We start from the raw sequence: 26342 nt of genomic DNA on the forward strand, positions 1-26342 counted from the left end.
CATAGGAATAATGCTGGCTCTTTTTGGAATTTGAAGGATCCAGAGATTGGTTGGAGAACGGAGCTAATCTCATTGGAGATCATGACAAGTTGCATCTATTGCCTCAGCCTACCGAAGTATTAACTCGGTCTCTTGCCTCGTTTGCCTTCCAGGTATATTATTATATGTTTGTTACTTGTTATGATTTTTATGTAGTAAATAATACTCTTTATCTATGGGTGTTTGCAGATTTTATCGCTTGCCCATACTTTTCAATTTCGAGAAGAGAGATCCCAAAATTCTGATAAAAGATTGGATGAAAAAGTAACGTCATTAAGGGGAGAGTGCAAAAGACTCGGCGAGGAAGGTGCTAAGGTTCGAGATGATTTTCTCAAGTCGCAAAAGGAGCTTGAAAAGAAATCCAAAAAATATGATGCAATGTGTAAAAAGATGGAGCTACTTAGGGGAAAATATTCCTATGAATCGGAGACCGGTGAAATTTTTCTCAATTCGTCAATAGGCAAGAATCTCTTGCGAAGCACCGAAGAAAAAGCAATTGAAGGCTATCGAGAATCCACAGCTTTTAGAGATGAAGTGATTCAGCGGGCGATTGTTATTGATGACGAAGTTTTCTTGGATTGTCGCAAAGAACTACGAGATACTAAACTAGTTCCGGAGGAAATTATTATGATGATTCACCCTAAAATTCCGGAGCCTAGTACTGCAAGAGTTGAGGATGACTCGGATCCTCCCTTAGGAGATTTATTGGGAGGTCTGGGTGATGAGGAGATGATCGAAGCTTTGCGTTCGAATTTTTAGCTTATACAATCAATAATGACGGTGTGTGTCGAAGCTACATGGAGACTACTCTTTGGAGCCGTGGAGCAGTTTAGCTTTATTATTTCTTGCCACTTTTGGGCAAAATTTTTTTTGTAACAAAGTCAAAGTCATAGAATTTGTTTGTTCTTTTTGAGTAAGTAAGTAGTTGGTGGAGGAGCAAAGGAAAAACATTAATTCCTTTATATATATATATATATATATATATATATATTCATATATATTCAATTTTGTCGATTATCATATCTCTTTTGCATTTTGAATTTGCTATTGCATACTTGTTTGATGAATAAAATACTATCGCTTTAATATTGAAGTATTTGGAAGGGGATCAGTCTCCCAAGATTTTGTCTCATAGGAAAGTCCTAAACCCACTTAGTACGTGGTGAGGTATCCCAGGACTTGTAATATTATTATTTCGTCTTGACCTCTTAAAGCGTCATAATTTCAAATGTCCCATGGGGCTGGCCAAGCCTCTTATTGTTGGGAATTTTTTTTATGATTGCTAGGGTCTATGACATTTACATCGTAAGTAAGCGTTAGTATAGGAGAGGAGATATGATAAGCTTTCGACAAAGTAATCTGCTTGTATAAAAAAATAATCATATTAGTTGAAAAATACATAACAAAATTGTAATAGCAAAACAAAAAGAAAATATGCTAATAAAAAAAGTTAAATTTAGCCTATTATTGGCGAGAGTTGCAGTTTATGCATAAAACTTCTTCAGGTTGGCCACGTTCCAAGGTCTGGGAAGTATTCTTCCATCTGAATGTTGGAGGCGATATGTTCTCATCTTCACAATCTCAATTACTTTGTACGAACCTTTCCATTTTGGGTCCAATTTACCCACAGACTTCAAGATGTCCGATTTTCTCAAAACCAGGTCTCCTACTCGAAAAGATCTAGGTTTGACTCGGTCATTGTATGCTTTAGTCATACAAGCTCGATATCTCTCGGCTCGTGTCGAAGCTTCATCTCTCAGTTCATCCACCATGTCCAATGAAATTCGAAGGTCTTGATCATTCCCAGATGAAGTGTACTGTTTCACTCGCCATGATTGCTCTTCAATTTCGGCAGGAGCCACAGCTTCCGCTCCGTAGGCCAGGTTGAAAGGAGATTCTCCAATTGAAGAGCGTGGAGTGGTTCGATATGCCCATAGAACACTTGGCAACTCATCCACCCATTTTCCTTTGGCATTGCCCAGGCGTGTTTTGAGGTGCTGCAGAATGGTCCGGTTGGTGACCTCGGTTTGCCCATTTGCTTGAGGATTCCCAACAGAAGTGAAAAACTGCTTGATGGAAAGTCATTTGCACCAATCTGAAAGAGTTGATGCCCCGCTAGCCAATTGTTGTGGCTAAGGGCTTTGAGAGTCTCTTATTGTAAACAATCTTTGTTTAATATAATTTACATTCATTAATGACATATTCTTTATCTTTCTTCATAATGTTATATTGTGATATACTATTGTTGTTTTGATAAAGACCTTGAATATACTATAGTGTAAGTAAGATGAGATAGTGAATAAAGAGAGATCACTATCATGAAACACATCTTATAGTCACTGTATATTCTAAACAGTTCCTAGTCAATTGAGCCGTCCGCAAATAAGGATAAGGATCGCTCGAGATCGAGACTAACATTTGCGATGCCAAGTACCACGTTTTATTGGTATGGAACATAGAGATGTTCAAAGAATGCAAATGGATATTCATATGATGAATGATCGAACTACCCTATTCGAACTTTTCAAGTGGTTATTATTAATTGAGTGGATAAGTCCGCGGTTTTGGTTGTACACTATTAGTCCTTACTACTTGAAACATCATGGAGACTCTATATGCTAGTACTATACTTTGACTCGTTTACCGACTCTATGAGGGTCATCAGGTATCGGGATTGGGTATAGTTACGACACATATAGGAGTCGATGTTTTGTTGTCAAGGATTCACCACACGCTTGCGAGTGTGGATATCCTATACGATCTGAGGATATATTAGTGTGACAAATCTCTGGCCAGAGTACTCGATGTGATTTAGGTTACTTGGTTTCCTAGTAGCACATGCGATGTCACTATTTGATCTTCAAGATGCATTGCATAGTTATCGAATCTCGAACGACTCCCGATGTACCAATGGTTGTTGATTCGATCAGGATATTTGGATGAAGGGACCGTACTGTACGCTAACCAAAACCTACTGGTTCTTGCAGGCACTATCAGTGATACCTAGGGAATCATGGGGCGATGTTGCTAGGCGCTCTTACCATGATTCGATGGGTAAGTCGGAAATTGTTGTTTCGAGTCACAAGGAGTTGTGAGCCCACGGCTAGCTGTATCCCTGAACCATTGAGGATCACACAAGTAATGGATTACTAATCCCCGTTGAGATAGTTAAATTTAAAGAGTTAAATTTAATGAAAGAGAATTTGGACTTCTTAACTAAAGGGAGTGGAATTTCCTAAAATGACATAGGGATGGGCATTTTTTAAAATCACTGAATTCGAATTCAGAAAAATTATCTTGACTTTAAAAGGTGGAGAAATGGTTTCTGTGCACATTGGTGAAATCAGTTTATCAATCAGAGTCATGATGAATTTTATATTAATTTTTATAATAACAGGCTTGGCTTGTTGGGCTTAAGTTATGGATTATGGGCCCTAAGGAGTTAGTGTCCTAATAGAGATATAACTTAATCCAGTCTAGAAATTATATATATATAAATATAAGTATAATTTTCAAAAATAACATTAATTCAAACCTTGAGTTTTCGAAAATCACACAAAATTAAAAGAGGGTTTTTTCAAAAATCCTCTCTCCCTTTTTGAGAGAATTCAGTCTGTAATTTTTATGAAAAATTACATGCTGAATTGACAGATCAAATCTGTTTAATCTCTACGATAAACATCTGATTGATTTTTAGTGCAATCAATCAGAGGGTTTCAGTTTTCTGTTCGTGGACCTAATTTCGGAGATTGATCGAGTAGTTATCAGTTCCTGGGATTTACAACAAGAGAAGATTTAATCTGTTGGAGTCCATAATCAAGCCATAGCTTGAAGAGGTAAAATATTTAATTGTGATTATTATTTTACTTGCATAATTTAATCGTTAGGATTTGATACCAATGATATGGAATCGTTCCATATAAAAATTTTTAAACTTCCCCTTCACCAGGTATCAGATCTATGATATGAAAACGTGTTCCAACAGAATCTTTATTTTCGCTCCAGAAAAACGAGTTCCATTGTCTCAAACCAAGGTTTGAGGAATGCCAAATCTGCATACTATATTCTTCCATAAGAAATTGATTACATCCCTTTCGGATATTTTGGCCAATGGTTCAGCTTCGACCCATTTGGTGAAATAATCCACAGAAACTATCAGAAATTTTCTTTTTCCGATAGCAGGAGGAAAAGGACCTACCAAATCCATTCCCCATTGAGCAAAAGGTAAAAGACTTTCCAGGGGCTGTAAGATTGTAGCCGGCTGGTGATGGAAGTTAGCATGCTCTTGACATGCGTGACAATGTTTCGCTAACTCGATAGCGTCTTGCTTCATCGTTGGCCAGAAGTATCCTTGGCGTAGTGCTTTCCCTGCGAGAGCTCTGCCAGCTAAGTGATTTCCACATATTCCTTCATGAATTTCACGGAGCACATAGTTTCCTTTGGCTGGCGTTATACACTTTAGGTAAGGTGAAGAGAAACCTATTTTATACAGTTATCCATCAATGATCGTGAACCGAGAAGCTCGCACTCTAAGTTTTCGAGCTTATACTTGGTTAGCGGGTAGGTTACCCCGCATCAAATAGTTGATTATTTCATCTTTCCAACTAGGTTCTTCGCTGTTAGCACAAAAGATTATAACATCACTTCCATCAGTTTTTTCCTTGCCATAAGTTAGGAATGTAATTTTCCTATTATCAATGTTGGCCAAGGAGCTTGATAACTTGGCAAGACGGTCTGCTGACTCATTTTCCCCTCTAGGTATCTGCTTTATATCATAGCTGTCTAAACGCGAGAGAAGCTCATTCACTTGAGTGAGGTATTCAAGCATTTTATCTTCCTTCACTTCATAATTTCCATTAACCTGACTGACGATAAGTTGGGAGTCACTATGTATCGTCAGTCTTTTTGCTCCGACCGACATGGACAATTTAATTCCCATGATGAAAGCTTCATATTCTGCCTCATTATTCGTTGCAGGGAATAGAAATTTGACGGCATATTGAAATTTATCTCCCTGTGGGATATCCACAACTATACCTGCACCGCTTTCTGTAGAGGTTGATGACCTGTCGACATAAACCATCCATGTCTGGGTGGAGCTTTCTTCTTGAGTTACTGTCATCTCTACTAGAAAATCAGCCAAAATTTGTGCTTTAATCGCTGGACGCGGGCGATATTCAATTCCATATTGGGTCAATTCAACAGCCCACTTAACCATTCTTCCTGATGCTTCAGGACTCGAGATAATTTGTTTGAGAGGATGATTGGTGAGTACAATTATTGGATGAGATTGAAAGTAAGGACATAGTTTTCTCGTTGCAGTTACCAAAACCAGTGCCAGTTTCTCGATCTTTGTATATCTTAATTCTGCTCCGTGTAAAGTTCGACTGATATAATAAACTGGTTTGTGCTCACGTCCTACTTCAGAGACCAATACTGCACTTATCGCCTCCGCAGATATTGCCAGATAAATCAACAGGGTGTCACCTTCGTTTGGTTTTACCAACAACGGCGGAGAGGTCAGATGCACTTTCAACTCATCAAATGCTTGCTGACACTCTTCTGTCCATAAAAAACCTTTCCCACTCCTCAACATTTTGAAAAATGGTAAACCCTTGTCTGCAGATCTTGAGATAAATCGGTTGAGGACGGCCAAACGTCCTGTCAACTCTTTGATGCCTTTTACACTCTTCGGAGGATTCATGTTTAAAATTGCTTTGATTTTTTCAGGGTTGGACTCTATTCCTCGTTCTGACACCATATAACCAAGAAATTGCCTCCTCGTACACCAAAAGTGCATTTATCCGGATTAAGTTTCATCCTGTATTTTCTGAGTATATGATAAGTGCATTTTATGCGCTTATATTGTTAGTATTGTGCTTGACTCTTGTGTTTTATTGGTCGATTTTATGCGCTTTTCTGTTGTTTTTGTTATATGAAGGAAACAAGGCGTGGGAATCGAGTTGATGGATATAAGTGCAAAAGAGGGAAGAAAAGATCAAGAATTGAATGCTTAAAGATTTGAAGAAAAGAAGAAATTCGAGAGCGAGGAGCGCCCGCCCTGCTGAGTGGCGCGCCCGCGCGATGATCTAGAGGAACATGGAATTTTTGCGTGAGGGTTGAGCGCACGCTCTATACCAAGGAGCGCCGACGCCATTTCTGAGAAGAAAAGAGGAGAAAGTGCGTAGATATTGAGCGCCCGCGCAGGAAAAATGAGCGCGCGCGCCATTCTGAGGAATGAAAGAGCGTAGAGGTTGAGCGCGCGCGCCACTATATGGAGCGCCCGCCCCGTCGGTCGCACAGACTTATTTTTGGAAGAATTTTATGTTTTGGAAACTCTTGTTTTAATTCCTAGGCTTATCTTTGGACGATTTGTTACCAAGAGAGAGGGTTTTTATTATTGAAGAAAGGAGAAGAAACGTAGGGGAAGACTAGGTTTTTTCTAAGAATTCTAGAATTTCATTTTTTTCTTATGATTTTATCTTGTTCTTCATGAATTGTGTTGGCTAGTTTTTAATACTTGGTTAAGGAAGACGAAGCCCTTGATTAATTTACTCGTGAGATTTTTGTTTTACAGAGTTTGATTATTGTTGAGTATCAAGTATTATTCTGATTTATTTCATGATTGTATGTTTGATTATTAGATTGATCACCTGATAATTCTTATATATAATCTACTGCTAAATTAGAGTTTGAATCCGTAATTGTTCGAATTATCTGATTTGCGAAGCAACTACAATTAATAATCGTCCGCTTGTGAGGTTAGGAATTATAGGGATAATAATTGACTAGGATAAATTCATCCGCTTGTGTATGGGTTGTCTAGATTTATCAGTTTTACTAGTTTGCATGCTATCGTGAGTTTAAATCTAATCGCTTGTATTGGGTTGATTCATTGATAAGGGTTATCTTAGAACGCTTGTGTCTAGTTAACTAAGATTAAGGTAAAACAGAAATTTAATTTCCAATGATGAATATTCAACGTGATTAAAGATTTTTAGATAATCGATGATCGAACGAATGAAATCAAGGGTGTAGTTGACCGAAACCAAGTCTAGTCTCCTATTGAATTTCTCCAATCTTTATTTAATTTTTGCATGCCAGTGAATTTTAGTTGCTTAAATTTCTTAGTAGTTAATCCAAACTTGAAAACCCCCCTTTTTCTAGGAGCATCAATCAATGTCATGCCATACTCTATTTATGCATCTTTGAAACTTGGCCCACTGAATAAGACTGGCATTGTCATACAATTAGCTGATAGGTCTAATGCATATCCTAGAGGCGTGGTGGAAGATGTGCTGGTGCAAGTGAATGAGTTAGTTTTTCCTGCAGACTTTTATGTGCTAGACATGGAAAACGGTGATCATAATAGTCCTATTTTGTTAGGCAGACCGTTTTTGAAAACATCCATGACTAAAATTGATGTTCACAGTGGCACACTCACTATGGAATTTGATGGCGAAGTTGTGAAATTTAATATCTATGATGCTATGAAATTTTCTGATAGTGATGATTGCATATTTTCTGTTGACATTGTGGATTTCTTGGCCCAAGATGTTTTTGAGCATGCAGGAAAAGATGAGCTAGAGGTGGCTATTACAGCACCCACTATGAAGATGGAAGAAGGAATTAGATGCAGCCGCGAAGTGGATGAAATTGAGGATATTCTGAACAGTGCTCCTGAGCTACCACAGTCAGGTGATGTATCTTATTTGTCTTTACCGATCTCTAACACTCGGCGCCTTCCATCTGTTTTGCAGGCACCAGTGGTTGAGCTAAAAACGCTTCCAACCCACCTTAAGTATGTGTTCCTTGGAAAAGGAGAAACGCTACCTGTCATCATCTCCAACAGCTTGGAAGCCGAGCAAGAAAGACAACTGGTCAAGGTTCTAAAAGAGAATAAAACTGCTATTGGGTGGACCATAGCAGATATCAAGGGAATTAGCCCTTCCACATGCATGCACCGAATTCTGATGGAAGATGGTGCAAGTCCCTCATGGCAACCGCAGAGGAAGTTGAATCCACCTATGATGGAGGTGGTAAAAGCTGAAATTCTGAAGCTACTTGAAGTTGGGGTCATCTACCCAATTTCTGACAGTCAGTGGGTCAGTCCGGTACAGGTGGTACCCAAGAAAACTGGAATTACAGTGGTGAAAAATAAGGACGACGAATTGGTTCCAACCCGCATTCAAAATGGGTGGAGGGTTTGTATTGATTATAGGAAGCTTAATGCAGGAACCCGAAAGGACCACTTCCCTCTCCCCTTTATTGATCAAATGATTGAGAGGTTAGCATGTCATCCTTACTATTGTTTTCTTGATGGTTATTCTGGTTATTTTCAGATTGCAATTGCACCGGAAGATCAGGAGAAAACGACATTCACATGCCCATTTGGAACTTTTTCATACCGCCGCATGCCCTTTGGACTATGCAATGCACCGGCTACTTTCCAACGGTGTATGGTTAGTATATTTTCTGATTTTTTAGAGCACATATTAGAAGTCTTCATGGATGATTTTACTGTCTATGGTGACTCATTTGAAGATTGTCTGTCTAATCTTGCTCTAGTTCTTAAGAGGTGTGTCGAAACCAACCTGGTTCTTAATTCTGAAAAATGTCATTTTATGGTTGGGCAAGGTATAGTGTTGGGTCATGTCGTCTCATCTAAGGGGATAGAGGTAGATAAAGCAAAAATTGATATTATTCAATTTCTACCTTACCCCGTAAGTGTGCGGGAGGTGCGCTCTTTTCTTGGCCATGCAGGTTTTTACAAGAGGTATATTCAGGATTTTGCCAAGATTGCATCTCCTATGTGCAAACTGCTGCAGAAGGATGTGTCGTTTGAATTCAATGAGTCATGCAAAACTGCTTTTGATAAACTCAAGGACTCATTGACTTCAGCGCCAATCATCCAACCACCGGATTGGACCAAGCCATTTGAAATCATGTGTGACGCTAGTGATTATGCCGTAGGAGCGGTATTGGGACAAAAAGTTGGGAAAACATCGCACGCTATTTACTACGCTTCGCGCATTCTGAACGATGCCCAACGAAACTACTCCACTACTGAAAAGGAGCTTTTAGCAGTAGTTTTTGCTTTAGAGAAATTTCGTTCATATTTACTTGGTGCTAAATTTATTGTCTATTCTGATCATGCAACTCTTCGTTTTCTGATGGCAAAGAAGGAGGCAAAGCCAAGGCTAATAAGATGGATACTACTGCTGAGCGAATTTGATGTGGAGATTAAGGATAAGAGAGGAACTGAAAATCGTGTGGCTGACCACTTGAGTCACCTAGTTCATGTTGAAGAAGAGCTGAAGTTGCGAGAAGAATTTCCCGATAAGCAGTTATTCTCAGTCAGCACGGAATTACCATGGTACGCAAATATTGTGAATTATTTAGTTACTAATGGATTTCTGTCTGAATTCTCTAAGGCACAAAAAGATAAGGTCCGAAGTGATGCTAAATATTATGTGTGGGATGATCCATACTTGTGGAAGCACTGCGCTGATCAAGTCATACGATGATGTGTATCTGCAAGCGAGGTAATCCCAATTCTCACATTTTGTCACTCATATGCTTGTGATGACCATTTTGGAGCAAAAAGAACAGCTAGGAAGATATTGGACTGTGGATTTTTCTGGCCATCCATATTTCGAGATGCTTACATGTTTTGTAAGTCATGTACTCAATGCCAAAAGACAGGTAATATATCCCAGAGTAAGGAGATGCCTCAACAACGCATTTTAATATGTGAAATCTTTGATGTATGGGGTATCGACTTCATGGGTCCTTTTCCTAGTTCGTACGGATTTATTTATATATTACTTGCTGTGGATTATGTCTCAAAATGGGTGGAAGCCAAGGCCACCCGTACTGACGATTCGAAAGTGGTTGCAGATTTCATTCAACACAATATTTTTTCTAGGTTTGGAATCCCAAGAGCCCTCATTAGTGATAGAGGAACGCACTTCTGCAACCGGACTGTGGCTAGTTTATTGAAGAGATATCATGTGACGCACAAACTCTCCACTGCGTATCACCCGCAATCGAATGGCCAAGCTGAGGTCTCAAATCGAGAAATCAAATCCGTTTTGGAGAAGACAGTGAATCCTACTAGGAAAGACTGGAGTTTGCGTTTGGATGATGCATTGTGGGCATACAGAACCACGTTCAAGACACCGATTGGGATGTCCCCATATCGGTTGATTTTTGGGAAACCATGCCATCTGCCTGTCGAATTGGAGCATCGAGCCTACTGGGCTATTAAAAATTTCAACATGCGGATGGATGAGAGTGGAGCGCACAGGAAGCTGCAGTTGCAAGAATTAGAAGAGATACGCAATGATGCATATGCGAGCTCAAAGATTTATAAGGAAAAGACAAAGGCTTTCCACGACAAGATGATTTCTAGAAGGGTCTTTGAAGCCGGTCAAAAAGTTTTGTTATATCACTCACGACTTCGATTATTCCCAGGTAAGTTGCGTTCTAGATGGATTGGCCCGTTTGTTATCACTAATATTTTTCATCATGGTGCAGTAGAGATAAAGAGCTTGGAAACGTCGAAAATATTCAAGGTGAATGGCCAACGCCTGAAGCATTACTTTGAAGGGGTCCAAGCGAATGAGGAAGAGGATGCGCATGATCTCACACTCGATGATCCGCCACAGATTGATTAACTCATAGCATCCAGTCGGGCTGACGACTATAAACCAAGCGCTTTTTGGGAGGCAATCCAAATTTTATTCTTTTTCTCGTCTTTACACCTCTGTTTCATTCATTTTTTGTCATTTTATCTTAGTTTTTACTTTATTAATTTTGCGTAACTTGAGAGTTGATATGGTTTTACTCTTCCTCGCAGAAAATTGGACAATTCGAAGCCATAGAGCGCGCGCCCCACTCTATTGCGCGGCCGCGCCACCTCTATATCAGAAAATTTATATTTTTGCGTAGGCCAAGAGCGCGCGCCCCACTCTAACGCGCGCTCGCGCAGCTTTAAAGTCAGGAAATTTCATTTTTGCGAAGCTAATGCGCGCGCGCCCCACAACATTGAGCGCCCGCGCAATCCCTGGGCACCAAGTCTTATAAAGTCGAAGCACATGAGCGCGCGCCCCACTTTCATGCGCGCCCGCGTGATCTGACATATCGAGAGATAAATTGTGCGAAGCCTATGCGCGCACGCTCCATCACCACCGAGCGCCCGCGTGACGGGATATATAAAACACTTTTTCGAGTTTGTTGTCTCACTTTCTCCCCCAACTTTTGCAAACTTCTCTAAATCCCTAATCTCACGAGATCGATTTCATTCACCAAATCCCTTCTTTGGAGCGATTTGTCTAATACAATCTCCCAAATCCTTTCCCCAATTTATCTCAACCCGTCGAAGAAGCGTGGATTTTGGTCGGATTGCTCATATTTTTAGTAGGAGTTGTTTGGAGCTTTTCAAGTCGGACATCGAGTTCGTTCTTATATTGGGTAAGTGTTTGTTTTCATCTTCGGGTTTGAAGCTTTCATTCAAGCCGATATTCATATTGTGAAGTTGTGAAGTTTGAATTTTGTTGAAGTTTGGGGGGGCATATTATTTATGAATTGGTTGTTTGGTGATTGTGGTGGAGTCGTGCCGTGGGTGTATTGTTGAACTTCGGGGGAAGAAGGGTGTGGTATTGTGGTTTTTGTGAATTTTCAGGAGTGCACACCACGTGTTTGTTCTATGGCGCCCACGAAGAAAACTAAGTTTGGGGCCTCTTCTTCTTCTACTCCCGCCCCTTCCGCAGATAGTAAGCGTTTCTGGAACGCCCAGGCGGCTGCAATTTATCAAGAATGGCTTGGGAAGAATATCCTCGCCGAACGAGGATTCGACGCATCTATTGGTTTTGACCCTAGTACTTATATGACGAGTGTTGGTCGGGAAATTGTTGCCCGAAAATGGCAGGAGTTTGCAAAGCAACCTCAGGACGCAGTTGTTCCTTTGGTTAGAGAGTTCTACGCCAACCTCAAGGTGAAACATGTTCAGTTGAAGGTACTCGTGCGTGGGAAAATGGTTCCATTCGAATCCCACACCATCAATACTCTCTTTAAGATTCCTCCGGTGTATCACGACGAATATCAAGAATTCAAAAACAGTGACATTGATTACGACGCTGTTATTTGTCGCATCTGTCGACCGGGGGCTGAGTGGCGCTATGGGCGAGATGGTATGCCATCCAAGTTAAAGAAGACTGAGCTGCAATATGAGGTCAATCTGTGGTATAATTTTATTTGTGCTCGTCTGAAGCCGACCGACCATGAGCACGAGGTTACACGGGATCGAGCTTTATTGCTCTATTGCATTGTGGAGGGGAAGTCCATTGATTTGGGAATCATTTTTCAAGAGACTATTCTGCACGTAGTAGGCGGCAAGACGAGTGGTGGTCTTGCATTGCATGTCATTATTTCTGATCTTTTTGAGGAGGTCGGAGTGGAATGGAGACCCACGGAGGAGATTTTGAAGCCCATCACCTCCATTGCATTTGACTGTAATACCCGCTTGATACCTCCAGCGGTGCAGCGAGCGAGAGACGAGAGAGCTACAGGACGTCGAGCACAGGCACCCCAGCATCAGTCGGATCCTTCTATGATTGATCGATTGGCTAGACTCGAGGAGGAGGTGTGCCTATCACGACAGGAGCAGCAGCAGCAGAGAGAGGAGATTCGCACTATGCAGCAGACGTCTGGAATCTTTATGAACTACATGATGGACCTCTCTGCAGCTGTTCTCCCGCACTACTTTCCTGATGGTGCCAGCTTCCTGCCCCCGCGACCACAGTGGCCTCCGATGTTTGGCCCGACTGACCCTCCTGCTGATCCACATCCTGAAGGTGATGGTGGTGACCACTGACGGTCATCACCCGAGGTACATGTCCTGGTTCTGTTATTTTATACTGTCATATCATTGAGGACAATGTATGTACCTAAGTTTGGGGGGAGTTCCGTAGGATGCTAGGTGTTGCTTTGTTTTGCTTTGTTTAATTGAGCGTTAGTTGTGTTTGTGTGTCCATGTCTAGTTTGTTAATTTATTGATTAGTGGTTTTTGTGTGAGTTGTATGAGTTGCATCACTTTTGAGAACAATGGTAAGATAACCAATGTTTAGTTGTTTTAATTGGGAAATTGAATCCTTGAATATCTGCCTCCTGACAAACAAATTTTTTTGAAACTTCGACCAAGTGGACTTGAAACTCTTATATACTCTGTGAATTTTGTTTGACCCTGAATTTGAAACAGACAGAAATAGAAAGGATTGAGGTGTCGTTTGGATCAATTGGGCCTTTACTTATTTATTCATGCATTATCCATAGTTGCCCTTTAAGCTATCACATATACATGAGCACAAGAGGTGCATTTGCTGAGTTTTTGTTGTGCAAAATCACCGTTTACTGTTGGTGATTTCTTCTTTTTCTGCACTGGTCGAATTCATATGAGTTAATTGTGGAGAGAGATTAATCTAGAACTAGCTTGAACATCCCTCGAGGTGCAATACGGGTATACTATGACTTAGGAATGAGATAGACAATTTTTCTAATTCGATTGAGCCTTTCAAGCCACCCTGAATACATTATGTCCCTAGTACCCCTTTTGAGCTAATTAAAAACGAATGACATGCGTGAAAACGTGTGATAAAACCCCATTCGGCATTATTTCAAGGTCCTATAATTACTACCTGCAGCTTAAACATTATTTCCTACCTTTAGGGAGTAATTGCATGTTTGATTTTTATACTCTTGATTTGAATACTTAAATGGATAGTGTGTTGAGAATTGCAATGAAAAATTGACAGAAGTGTAGTAGTAGAAAAAAAAAAAAGAGAAAACTGTGGAAAAAAAAAAAGCGGGATGAAAATGCAAAGAAAAAAAATGGAGTTGAAAAGAATGAAAAAGTTTGCCGTGTGAATGAAGAGGAGTGGATTTAAGAGATAAAATCATATTTTACTCCCTTTTTGAATTCTTTCCTTCGTTTGTAACCATAAGCCCAGCTGTACATTATAAGCCGAATAAGACCTATGGACCAAGTCACAGTCGCCTAATATACTAGTGGAGAGGGGTTGTGATAGTTTAGCCTATGGATTGTCGATTGACATTTTTGATGAATATGCATTTTGATCAAAACACGCACACACTTTATTCTTTCTTGAGCTAATTTGATTGTGAGCGTTTTTGATTGAATGTCTTTTGTGTTGATCCCGAGTTACCTTGAAAGTCCTCATGATCTATAGATGTTTGCGTTGAGTTTGGGGGAGAATGTTGCGAACGTGAGTTGCAGAGTCTAAAAGCCTATAAGGTTGAGCTATGTTTTTTGCTTAAACAATTTTTCAATGTTAGGAGGATGTGATGTGATTGGATTTAAAAATTTTAGATTTCATTGCTGAGGTTATTGATACACGATAATTCTTGATGATTCTGGGGTGTTGTGTAAGTTTATTTTTAGACAGTTGGTTTTGTTCGGGACGAACAAGAGTTCAAGTTTGGGGGAATTTGATAAGTGCATTTTATGCGCTTATATTGTTAGTATTGTGCTTGGCTCTTGTGTTTTATTGGTCGATTTTATGCGCTTTTCTGTTGTTTTTGTTATATGAAGAAAACAAAGCGTGGGAATCGAGTTGATGGATATAAGTGCAAAAAAGGGAAGAAAAGATCAAGAATTGAAGGCTTAAAGATTTGAAGAAAAGGAGAAATTCGAGAGCGAGGAGCGCCCGCCCTGCTGAGTGGCGCGCCCACGCAATGATCTAGAGGAACATGGAATTTTTGCGTGAGGGTTGAGCGCACGCTCTATACCAAGGAGCTCCCGCGCCATTGCTGAGAAGAAAAGAGGAGAAAGTGCGTAGATACTGAGCGCCCGCGAAGGAAAAATGAGCGCGCGCGCCATTCTGAGGAATGAAAGAGCGTAGAGGTTGAGCGAGCGCGCCACTATATGGAGAGCCCGCCTCTTCGGTCGCACAGACTTATTTTTGGAAGAATTTTATGTTTTGGAAACTCTTGTTTTAATTCCTAGGCTTATCTTTGGACGATTTGATACCAAGAGAGAGGGTTTTTATTATTGAAGAAAGGAGAAGAAACGTAGGGGAAGACTAGGTTTTTTCTAAGAATTCTAGAATTTCATTTTTTTCTTATGATTTTTTTTTTGTTCTTCATGAATTGTGTTGGCTAGTTTTTAATACTTGGTTAAGGAAGACGAAGCCCTTGATTAATTTACTCGTGAGATTTTTGTTTTACAGAGTTTGATTATTGTTGAGTATCAAGTATTATTTTGATTTATTTCATGATTGTATGTTTGATTATTAGATTGATCACCTGATAATTCTTATATATAATCTACTGCTAAATTAGAGTTTGAATCCATAATTGTTCGAATTATCTGATTTGCGAAGCAACTACAATTAATAATCGTCCGCTTGTGAGGTTAGGAATTGTATGGATAATAATTGACTAGGATAAATTCATCCGCTTGTGTATGGGTTGTCTAGATTTATCAGTTTTACTAGTTTGCATGCTATCGTGAGTTTAAATCTAATCGCTTGTATTGAGTTGATTCATTGATAAGGGTTATCTTAGAACGCTTGTGTCTAGTTAACTAAGATTAAGGTAAAACAAGAATTTAATTTCCAATGATGAATATTCAACGTGATTAAAGATTTTTAGATAATCGATGATCGAACGAATGAAATCAAGGGTGTAGTTGACCGAAACCAAGTCTACTTGTTGTGAAATTTCCTCGCAAGTGTACGAGTGTCAAGTTTTAATATAGTGATTAATTCAGATATCGATCCCACAGGGAGTAAAATGAAAATATTTAGTACTTGTAATTAAAATAGTCTAAACTTTATCTAAAAAATCAAACATTGAGAATTTTGCAGAAATAAAATAATCAGATGATTTCAAAGTACGCACACAAACTTCAGATTAAAAATCAATTAGAGAAAAATGGTCTAGAGGTATAGATTTCACCTGGTTTCAACAACAATCAATCCTAATTAATTAATCTTCATGAATTCCAATCAATTAATAGCCAAAAACACTTAAGTTTATTATTTCCTTCTCCCGAGCAACAAATAATGTTTATCAACTACAATTCAATTTCAATATTCCTATTAAGAATTTATCGCAGTGATCTAGCACAAAACAATGTTCTCTTTAAAAGCTCTGTTAAAATCATACACTCTCCCGAGCTGTATAAATAATTAGCAGTGTAGTTTCTAATGTCCTATTCAAAATCCCCTCTCCCGAGCAATGATTTCAAATAAATATAACAAATCAATTATTGATCAGATAATTGAAAAGACAATCAATTCTAGAAAAAACAATTAATCTAAAAGAAATCCAATTCAATAAAATCAAAAATTCATGAAAGTGTCTACACCAGGTTCCATCCGACCTCTAGACTATAAAAATTAGTTCATAATAAAATTCTGAAAAAAATAAATAATAAATCCAAACATGTTCAGAATTAAATAAAAGATAAGAAACAAATCCGTCGTCGACGCCGTGTCCGGACTATCAAACTCCGTCTTTGTTCTTCAATTAAGCTCCAGAAATCTTCTCAGGAAAATCACGATCACAATCAATCTCTGTTCTCTGATATCTGTATTATGAGTGTGTGGCGGCTCTTCTCCCATAGTCTGATCAAAATTCCCTTTTATACTGTGCACAAAAGCCCGCTCAAAAGCCCATAAAATAATTGTCCGATTTAATAAAGTTTCCAAAACACCATCAGGGCGGGCGCTCAAGGGAAGGCGCGGGCGCGCCTTCTGTTCGACTTCAATTCTCTCGCCTTTCCAAATCTTGCGCGATAGCTTTGAATGAAGCGCTAAAGAGAAGCGCTGATAACAGGCCCAATGAAAAGCCCAATAACTTTCTTTCCCCATGTCTGTACGTTCTTTTCTTTCTTCTTTTCTTCCCTTTTCTTCTTTTCTCTTTTTCCTCTCTTTTTCACATAAAATCAATAATTTCCTACACTCACAAAAACAACAAAACACCCACATAAATCTGCTCGAAACAAACAATTAATAATTAAAATCATATATAAATTAAGTGTATAAAATACACTTATCAAATACCCCCAAACTTAGACTTTTGCTAGTCCCGAGCAAAACTATTAAATTCCAAAAACTCATTCTATCAAAAACCAACAAGAATAGTCAAGAAATATTATGGAACAATGACCTCATCAATGATTTCAAAAAATATCAAATCCAATCATATCCAACCTACTAACACTTGAAAGTTTTAGCCAATCACAAAATAATAACCGCATAAACTCACAATCTCCGCAACTCACGTTTCAAAACACCTTCATCCGAATTCAATTCAAACATTCATAGATCATGAGGACTTTTCAAGGATAGAATAGGATCAAATATAGGATATAAATCAAAAACACTCACAAATAGGTAAATGCAAAGAATAATAGTGTGTAAGTGTTTAGATCAAAATTCATAATCATTAAAAGCATCAATCAACAGTCAATAGGCTAAATTCTTGCAACTCTTCTCCACTAGTATATTGGGCAACTGAGACTCGGTCAATAGGACTTAATTGGCTTATAATGTAAGGTCTGGCTCATGGTTACAAATGAAGGATAAGAATTCAAATTAAGGAGTAATTCACATTCATGCTCTAATTCAAATTTCAACTCCTTTTCTTTCACACTTATTGATTTTTCAATTTTTTCACAACATCTTTCACAAATTTTTTCATTTCTTTCACAACTTTTTCAACCACATTTTTCAACTCTTTTTTCTACTACCTTTTTTTCATCTTTTCAATTCATCCACCACACCAATCCTTTTTCTCACAAATAAAACTAGGAGCATAAAACATTTTAGCATTCAAATTACTCCCTTAAAGGTAGGAAATAGTTTATAGGCTATTCAGGTAGTCAATATAGGACCTTGAAATAATTACGAATGGGGGTTTATCACACGTTTACATGCATGCCATTCGATTTTCAATAAAGCTCAAACAAGGTACTAGGGATAAAATAGTAATAGGTAGCTTGAAAGGCTCAAACGAATTCAGAAAAATCGCCTAAATCATTCCTAATCTCAGTTTTGCCCGTATTTCGCCTCGAAGAGTGTTCGAACTAGTTCTAGACAAGTCTCAATCCACAATTAAATCATACAAATCTCAATCAGTGCAGAAAGGGATAATCATCAGCAGTTAAAGATGATTTTCACAAAAAATCAGAATTTTCTCGTACCTCAATGTACTAATAAACGTGTAGGCTCAAATAGGCAACTAAGGATAAATTCAATGAAAATTAGGCCCAAAAATTTCAAACAATGCCTCAATCATATCTATGTCTGTATATCTCAAAAATCAGATTCAAGTATTAATCACAGAGTATATAGAAAATTGTTCATCTAATTGGTTTCATATTTTCAAAAATATTTGTCACATAGGTAGACAATCATGGATTTCAGTTACAGCACAAAAATATTTTTCATTGGCCATGCATCCATATATTTCTCAACTTCTTTTAAATTCAACTCAACTCAACCAAAAACAACTAAACTCAACAAAAATTTTATCTATGAAATTCAAAACTCAACTTTCAACCAAACAATCAAACAACTAAATCAAACTAAATCAAACATTGATTCATCCCCCCAAACTTAATGTAATCATTGTACCTAATGATTAAAAACAATAAAAAGAACAAGGGACTCATACCTTCGACACCGAGCATCAGGACTCGGCGTCATCATCATCATCTCCATGGAACGAAGGTGCAGCAGCAGCAGTATCATCAGAAGACCACTGCGGAGGAGCTGGATAGGGCACAACAGTGGGCGGATAATTCTGGGCAAGAGCGGCAGTGAAGTCATGCATATATGTCATGTGTGCTCGCATCATCTTCCACTGCTTCTTCATCTGAGAAAGCACGGCCGTAGAATCATCACGAGTAGAATACTCAGTGGCCGGATGCATCGGTAGTGACATAGGTCCTTCCAAATAGGAAGGTGCTGGCTCAAAGTGTGGTAGTGGCTCCAAGGGTTGCGGTGGTTCAGCTGCCTGTTCAGAAGTACTGACTGCTTTCTTCTTCTTGTCCCGTCTCAATGCACCAGTAATTCTTATAGGACCTCGAATTGGAAGAATCGGCTCCGTATCATCCCACACAACACCAGCTAACCGGCAAAGTTGAGTAATCAAAGACGAGTGGGGTAAACTAATAGTCGAGGAACCCCTAACTGCAGCAATAATAGACTCCTGAATCACCCTCCCAGCATCAACAGATTTTCCAGTGACAATGCAGTACACCAGACCAGCTCTAACCTTAGTCACATCAGATGTATGCCCAGATGGCAAAATTCTGGCAGCCACAAACTCATGCCAATTATTCGCTTCTCGTCTAAGAAAGATGGATGGAAATGTAACAGCTTCATCCTTTGAATTCCTCTTCCATTCCGCCCCATCGTGACACAAAGTCTGAATTATAATATTCTCTGGATATGACTCATTCTTAAATACCTCATACTCATCATCAGAAATGTCCAAATCCAGCATTTCATAGAGACGGTTAATTGTACTCTTATCAAAAGGCACCAATTTCCCTCGAACTTGAACTTTCAGATTCACGTCTTTGACCATCAAATTTGCATAAAACTCATGAATCAATGATATAACAGCATCTGGTGGACTCCTAACAAATGTCTCCCAACCTCTTCTCTTAGCTTCAATTAACGCCGGCGCACTATGCTCTCTCAAACTCATTCCTCTTTCTTTGTGCATCCCTCGCTCCATTACATCAAAACAATATTCCTCTGCTGTGGCATTCCAAAATCTGTGTCTATCATATGAAGCAGCAGAGGACGAAGAAATTGCTCCTTTCCCTTTGGTTTTCGGTGGCATTGTAACTCAATAATTCAACTCAAATCAATTACAGATGGAATTCTCACAATCCCAACACTAAACTTCAACCGACTCCAGCAATGTGCAAACACAATTTTATCCAAACAATTCAACAAACACTTGGCATGCATGAAGACAATAATATAGAAAGTTCACTGCCAAATGTTCTTCACCCCACAATTCAAACACCCAAACAGCCTCAACACACCAACTTTTATCACGACATAAATGTAATACATAAAATTTTAGCTTTGTACCATTCAAGAAAGAAAACGTCCCAAACCCCGGTAGATTCCCATGTTCTGTGCGAGGCGTGGATGGAGCAAGATCAAATTCTGAGAATCCCAGATTTACAATGGCCTTGTAATGAAGATCAAAATCCCAGAGATGATGACATTTTGTTGAGTGCAAGATTTTCGATGATTGTGCCAAAATGTGAGATTTAGAGCGGGACTCAAAAGAGAGATCGTGACTTTTGAAGTCTGGGAGGAGCAAATTAGGATTTTAAATCTCAGATGTTGCGCTTTAAATCTCAGATGTTGCATGATAGCGCCTCGTGGAGCGCAGACAGATAGAGCGATAGCGCTTAGATTAAGCGCGGTTGACGTGCGCGATAGCGCAAGATCTTACGCTTAGAGGGAGCGCGTTAGCGCTTGTGTAGCGCGGTTCCGGAGAGCGATAGCGCTTAGATTGGCGCTGTAGAAGGAGCGCGTTAGCTCTTGTGTGGTAGAGGATGCGCGTTAGCGCTGTCTTAGGCGCAATTGAGAGGGCGCGATTGCGCTGGTGGATGAGCTATTGTGTATTAGTGCAACGAAGGGAAGGCGCGGGGGCTCGAATGGAGTGGCGCGGGCGCGCCTTTAAGTCGCAAAATAACTCCACTTTCGTCCAGGTAAGGCGCGGGCGCTCCCATAAATGGGGCGGGCGCGCCTCTTGCTCGAATTTGAGATTTCTGGAGCCTGCAAATTTTTGAAAATTAAGAAAAATTAGCTCAAAAATTTAAAATAAAAAACTTAAAACAATTAAATAACAAAAATTAAATAAACTGAAAATAAAAACAAATAAAATAAAATAAAATAAAATGCTTGGGTTGCCTCCCAAGTAGCGCTTGGTTTAAAGTCGTCAGCCCGACTTTCACGGGATTAATTCCTCCCCTTCTCTTTTACTCGCCAAATAAATTCCACGAACCGCCTTTTAAATTTTGCTTTTTTCGTGGCCTTCTTTGGTGGTTTTGGCGCTCTCGCGTTCGATGAATCAACCGCAATGTCGGCTTTTGAACGACCCTCCAAATTCATAACCGGCTCTATCAAGCATAATTTTTCAATAGGGGTGTTAGATAACTTCATGAATATATTAAAAATTACACTCTCACCGTCCACACCCATTGACAATGCACCTCTCTTCACCTCTATCTTGGCATCGGCAGTGGCCAAGAAAGGTCTTCCAAATATCAGGGGAATGTTTGCATCCTCCTCCATATCTAACACAACAAAATCCGATGGAAAAATAAATTTATCTACTTTTACCAAAACATCTTCAATGATTCCAAGCGGATATGTGATAGATCGATCAGCCAACTGCAACGCGATCATGGTGGGCTTCACCTCACCAAGTCCTAAGCTCCTGAAAACAGTCAAAGGCATGAGATTAATGCTAGCTCCTAAATCGCAAAGTGCATTATTAAAATAAGAAGAGCCAATAGTGCAAGGAATAGTAAAACTCCCTGGATCCTTAAGCTTTTGTGGTATCTTCTTTTGGAGCACCGCACTGCACTCTTCCGTTAAATTCACTACCTCGTTCTCTAGCAGCCTCCTCTTCTTGGACATCACCTCCTTGATGAACTTCGCATAATTCGGCATTTGCTCTAAAGCTTCAGCAAAGGGAATGTTGATGTGAATCTTCTTAAAAATCTCCAAGAACTTGGAAAATTGCTCGTCCAATGCTTTCTTCTTGAACCTTTGCGGGTAGGGAAGTGGAGGCTTGTACATTGGTTTCGGCTCCAGTTCAGGCTCCTTCTCTTTCTCCTCAACTTTTTCCTCAAGTTTCTTATCCGCAACAGTAGGAATTTGAACTCCAACTTCTTTGGAACTCCGCACTTTGATGGCATTGCACTGCTCCTTGGGATTCACCTCAGTATTGCTAGGGAACTGGCCGCGATTGTTGTCCTTCAGTGCGTTCGCCAACTGCCCAATACTAGTCTCCATGGATTGAAACACTGCGCCCATGTTGGCCATGTGCGTCTCCAAACTGTCAAGTCGAGACTCAGTTCTCGCCATCCTCTTACCTGATTCCTGCACAAAAGTACTAACCACATCCTCCAAAGATGGCTTACCATCACCCTTATTAGTATTGTTAGTATATGAAAAATTTTCATTATTCCGCAAATTAGGGTGAAAAGTATTGGAAATAGGATTACCTCTGTACGCTCCATAACCTCGGTAGCCATTTGGATTTATATAATTGACTTGCTCTATGGCCGGTGATCCTTCAACTCCAGTTGAATCTGCAATATTAATTTTATTCAGAGAAGCTACCTGTGTAGTTAGTGCAGATAACTGAGCAGTGATGGACATGAGAGGATCCACTACATACACTCCAACTGGTTTCTTTACTCCTATACGCTCCGATGGCCATTGGAAACTATTGACCGTCATCTCCTCCAACATATCATAAGCCTGAACATGATCCTTCGCAAATATAGTACCTCCAGCAGCAGAATCAACATTCATCCTTGTAGGCGCATTCAGTCCGTTGTAAAACCACTCGATCTGTTCCCAATCTGCAAAATTTTGGTTAGGACAACGTCTTAATAATTCTTTATACCTTTCCCACGCCTCGTATAACTGTTCCGTGTCCATCTGCCGGAAGGTGCTGATCTCGATCTTCAGTTGGGTGGTTTTGGCAGGAGGAAAATATTTTGCAAGAAATTTTTCTGCCATCACCTCCCAAGTAGTGATGCTTCCAAGTGGCAGTGATTGCAACCAACTTCTGGCTTGATCCCTGAGAGAAAACGGAAACAAGCGTAAGCGTATTATATCCTCAGACACACCATTAATTTTTACCGTATCGATTATCTCCAAAAAGGTGCATAGGTGTAGATAAGGATCGGCAGTGGCGCTCCCATTAAATTGGTTCTGTTGAACCATGTTGATCAATGCAGGCTTCAGCTCAAAATTGTTTGCATTGATAGTTCCTCGAGCGATTCCAGAATAGTGAGCCTGGATCGTCGGTCTGAAGTGATCTCTAATTGGCACTAGGGGAGCTTGATTTTCTTCTTGTTCAGCCATTCTTTCAATTTCTTCTCTTCTAGCTCGTCTTAAAGCACGTGCAGTGCACTCGATCTCCGGATCAAACAGTAGAGAATTAGCACTTTGAGATCGTCGCATAGACTGCAATTAAAAGATAAGAAAAAATTAATTAGTAACTAAAAAAAATAAAATAAAAAACTCTAAATTAAAATCTAGACTAATTGGTAACAAGACTAAAAAAAATAATCAAAATTTACTCCCCGGCAACGGCGCCAAAAACTTGTTGTGAAATTTCCTCGCAAGTGTACGAGTGTCAAGTTTTAATATAGTGATTAATTCAGATATCGATCCCACAGGGAGTAAATTGAAAATATTTAGTACTTGTAATTAAAATAGTCTAAACTTTATCTAGAAAATCAAACTTTGAGAATTTTGCAGAAATAAAATAATCAGATGATTTCAAAGTACGCACACAAACTTCAGATTAAAAATCAATCAGAGAAAAATGGTCTAGAGGTATAGATTTCACCTGGTTTCAATAACAATCAATCCTAATTAATTAATCTTCATGAATTCCAATCAATTAATAGCCAAAAACACTTAAGTTTATTATTTCCCTCTCCCGAGCAACAAATAATGTTTATCAACTACAATTCAATTTCAATATTCCTATTAAGAATTTATCGCAGTGATCTAGCACAAAACAATGTTCTCTTTAAAAGCTCTGTTAAAATCATACACTCTCCCGAGCTGTATAAATAATTAGCAGTGTAGTTTCTAATGTCCTATTCAAAATCCCCTCTCCCGAGCAATGATTTCAAATAAATATAACAAATCAATTATTGATCAGATAATTGAAAAGACAATCAATTCTAAAAAAAACAATTAATCTAAAAGAAATCCAATTCAATAAAATCAAAAATTCATGAAAGTGTCTACACCAGGTTCCATCCGACCTCTAGACTATAAAAATTAGTTCATAATAAAATTCTGAAAACAATAAATAATAAATCCAAACATGTTCAGAATTAAATAAAAGATAAGAAACAAATCCGTCGTCGACGCCGTGTCCGGACTATCAAACTCCGTCTTTGTTCTTCAATTAAGCTCCAGAAATCTTCTCAGGAAAATCACGATCACAATCAATCTCTGTTCTCTGATATCTGTATTATGAGTGTGTGGCGGCTCTTCTCCCATAGTCTGATCAAAATTCTCTTTTATACTGTGCACAAAAGCCCGCTCAAAAGCCCATAAAATAATTGCCCGATTTAATAAAGTTTCCAAAACACCATCAGGGCGGGCGCTCAAGGGAAGGCGCGGGCGCGCCTTCTGTTCGACTTCAATTCTCTCGCCTTTCCAAATCTTGCGCGATAGCTTTGAATGAAGCGCTAAAGAGAAGCGCTGATAACAGGCCCAATGAAAAGCCCAATAACTTTCTTTCCCCATGTCTGTACGTTCTTTTCTTTCTTCTTTTCTTCCCTTTTCTTCTTTTCTCTTTTTCCTCTCTTTTCCACATAAAATCAATAATTTCCTACACTCACAAAAACAACAAAACACCCACATAAATCTGCTCGAAATAAACAATTAATAATTAAAATCATATATAAATTAAGTGTATAAAATACACTTATCACTAGTCTTCTATTGAATTTCTCCAATCTTTATTTAATTTTTGCATGCCAGTGAATTTTAGTTGCTTAAATTTCTTAGTAGTTAATCCAAACTTGAAAACCCCCCTTTTTCTTTTAAAGAACACTTTTAAATTTCCCTTTCCTCGTGGAAACGATCCCTATTCACACTACTACATTAATTTGTTTATCTGATTAAGTCGGGTAATTTGGGCGTACGCGATAAGCGCTACCAGTATACTGAAGCATTCCTCAAGATCTTCCAAGTGATTAGATGCTTAAATACTTTTGACGAGCATGTTATCTATATAAACTTCCATGTTACGCCCAATCAAGTGTTCGAACATGGAATTTACCAGACGTTGATAAGTAGCTCCAGCATTTTTCAACCCAAACGGCATTACATCATAACAATAAATTCCTCGATCAGTGATGAAACTTGTTTTTTCCTAGTCTTCTGGCGCTAGGCCGATCTGATTTTATCCTTGATATGCATCAAGAAAAGTAAGCAGCTCGTATCCTGCTGTCGAATCGACTAACAATTCAATTCGAGGGAGTGGAAACGGATCTTTGGGGCATGCTTTATTGAGATCAGTGAAATCTATACACAAACGCCATTTTCCTCCAGGTTTTGGTACTAAGACAACATTTTCAAGCCAATCTGAGTATGTAACTGGCCTGATGTATCTTGCTGCTAAGCGTTTTTCCACTTCAGCGGCTATATGTCGATTTTTTCTCTGGGCCAAATGCTCTTTTCTTTTGCTTCACCGGTCTCTTTATCCGTTAAATTAGATTTTATAAAATTGATTATTTTGGTACAATTGATGATAAGATATGATCTTATGAAAAGATTAGATAAAATTTGATTTTATCTTTTTAATTATGATGCCATTGCATGTTATCCAATTATTTAATTATTGAATTAATTATTGGATAAAAGGATGATCTATCGCCATGACCAAGTTTGTAGGTGTATGTTAGGTTGTTTACATTTGGTTTTATTGTTGTTGGATTTTATTAATGGGCTTGGTTTATGGCCCAATTTGAACTGTCATTTGTAATAAAAAGTGGGCATGGTTTATGGACCGTTCCCACCCTTAAATATGTATCCCCTACTTGTCATCAAAATTTATTGTAAATTTATTAGACTTAGTGGGAGATAAAGATTTGAAGGCAAAGGTGGGCCCAGCAGACAATAAAGACCGAAAAAATGTAAATTGGAAGAACAATGTAATAGGATTGCATTGCATACTTGCATATCACCTAGGATTGGACTTAGACTCGTGATTGGCAACCACGGGTCGATTAGTTTTGGGGTCGATCATCCTAAATATAATATATGATATTATTGTTGTATGCATGTTTAGACTAAATTGCATGAATCCCGCAAGCATACAAATATGATATGATGAGACAATTTTTCAAAATTAAAATCCCTCATTTTAAATATGATTTAAAATTGATATCAAGATAAAAAAAAGGGAATTTAAATATTGTTTAAATATTCCTACCTTCCATCAACGATCAATGGATGAGATGCTACCCGCGG

The 26342-nt window shown here is 38.9% G+C and overlaps 1 protein-coding gene across 1 annotated transcript; it reads left to right on the forward strand.

Moving 5' to 3' along the window:
- The first annotated feature begins 7223 nt into the window (after nucleotides 1–7223).
- Nucleotides 7224–10718, forward strand: LOC140878815 (uncharacterized). The gene is made up of 6 exons (XM_073282442.1): nucleotides 7224–7354; nucleotides 7547–7925; nucleotides 8382–8617; nucleotides 8768–9017; nucleotides 9288–9415; nucleotides 9968–10718. Exons 1-6 carry the CDS (start codon nucleotides 7224–7226, stop codon nucleotides 10716–10718), a joined length of 1875 nt encoding a protein of 624 aa, XP_073138543.1.
- Nucleotides 10719–26342: the final 15624 nt, after the last annotated feature.

The sequence above is a fragment of the Henckelia pumila genome, chromosome 2 (genome assembly GCF_033568475.1).
Source record: "Henckelia pumila isolate YLH828 chromosome 2, ASM3356847v2, whole genome shotgun sequence".
Classification (NCBI taxonomy): domain Eukaryota; kingdom Viridiplantae; phylum Streptophyta; class Magnoliopsida; order Lamiales; family Gesneriaceae; genus Henckelia; species Henckelia pumila.

Bases quoted from the DNA above. Each gene is read 5' to 3' on its own strand.
- LOC140878815 (XM_073282442.1), top strand. From the start codon at position 7,224: ATGCCATACTCTATTTATGCATCTTTGAAACTTGGCCCACTGAATAAG. The intron at 9,018-9,287 runs GTATTGGGACAA...GTGGAGATTAAG, and splicing joins GTGATTATGCCGTAGGAGCG to GATAAGAGAGGAACTGAAAA. The intron at 9,416-9,967 runs GTACGCAAATAT...TATTTTTTCTAG, and splicing joins GTCAGCACGGAATTACCATG to GTTTGGAATCCCAAGAGCCC.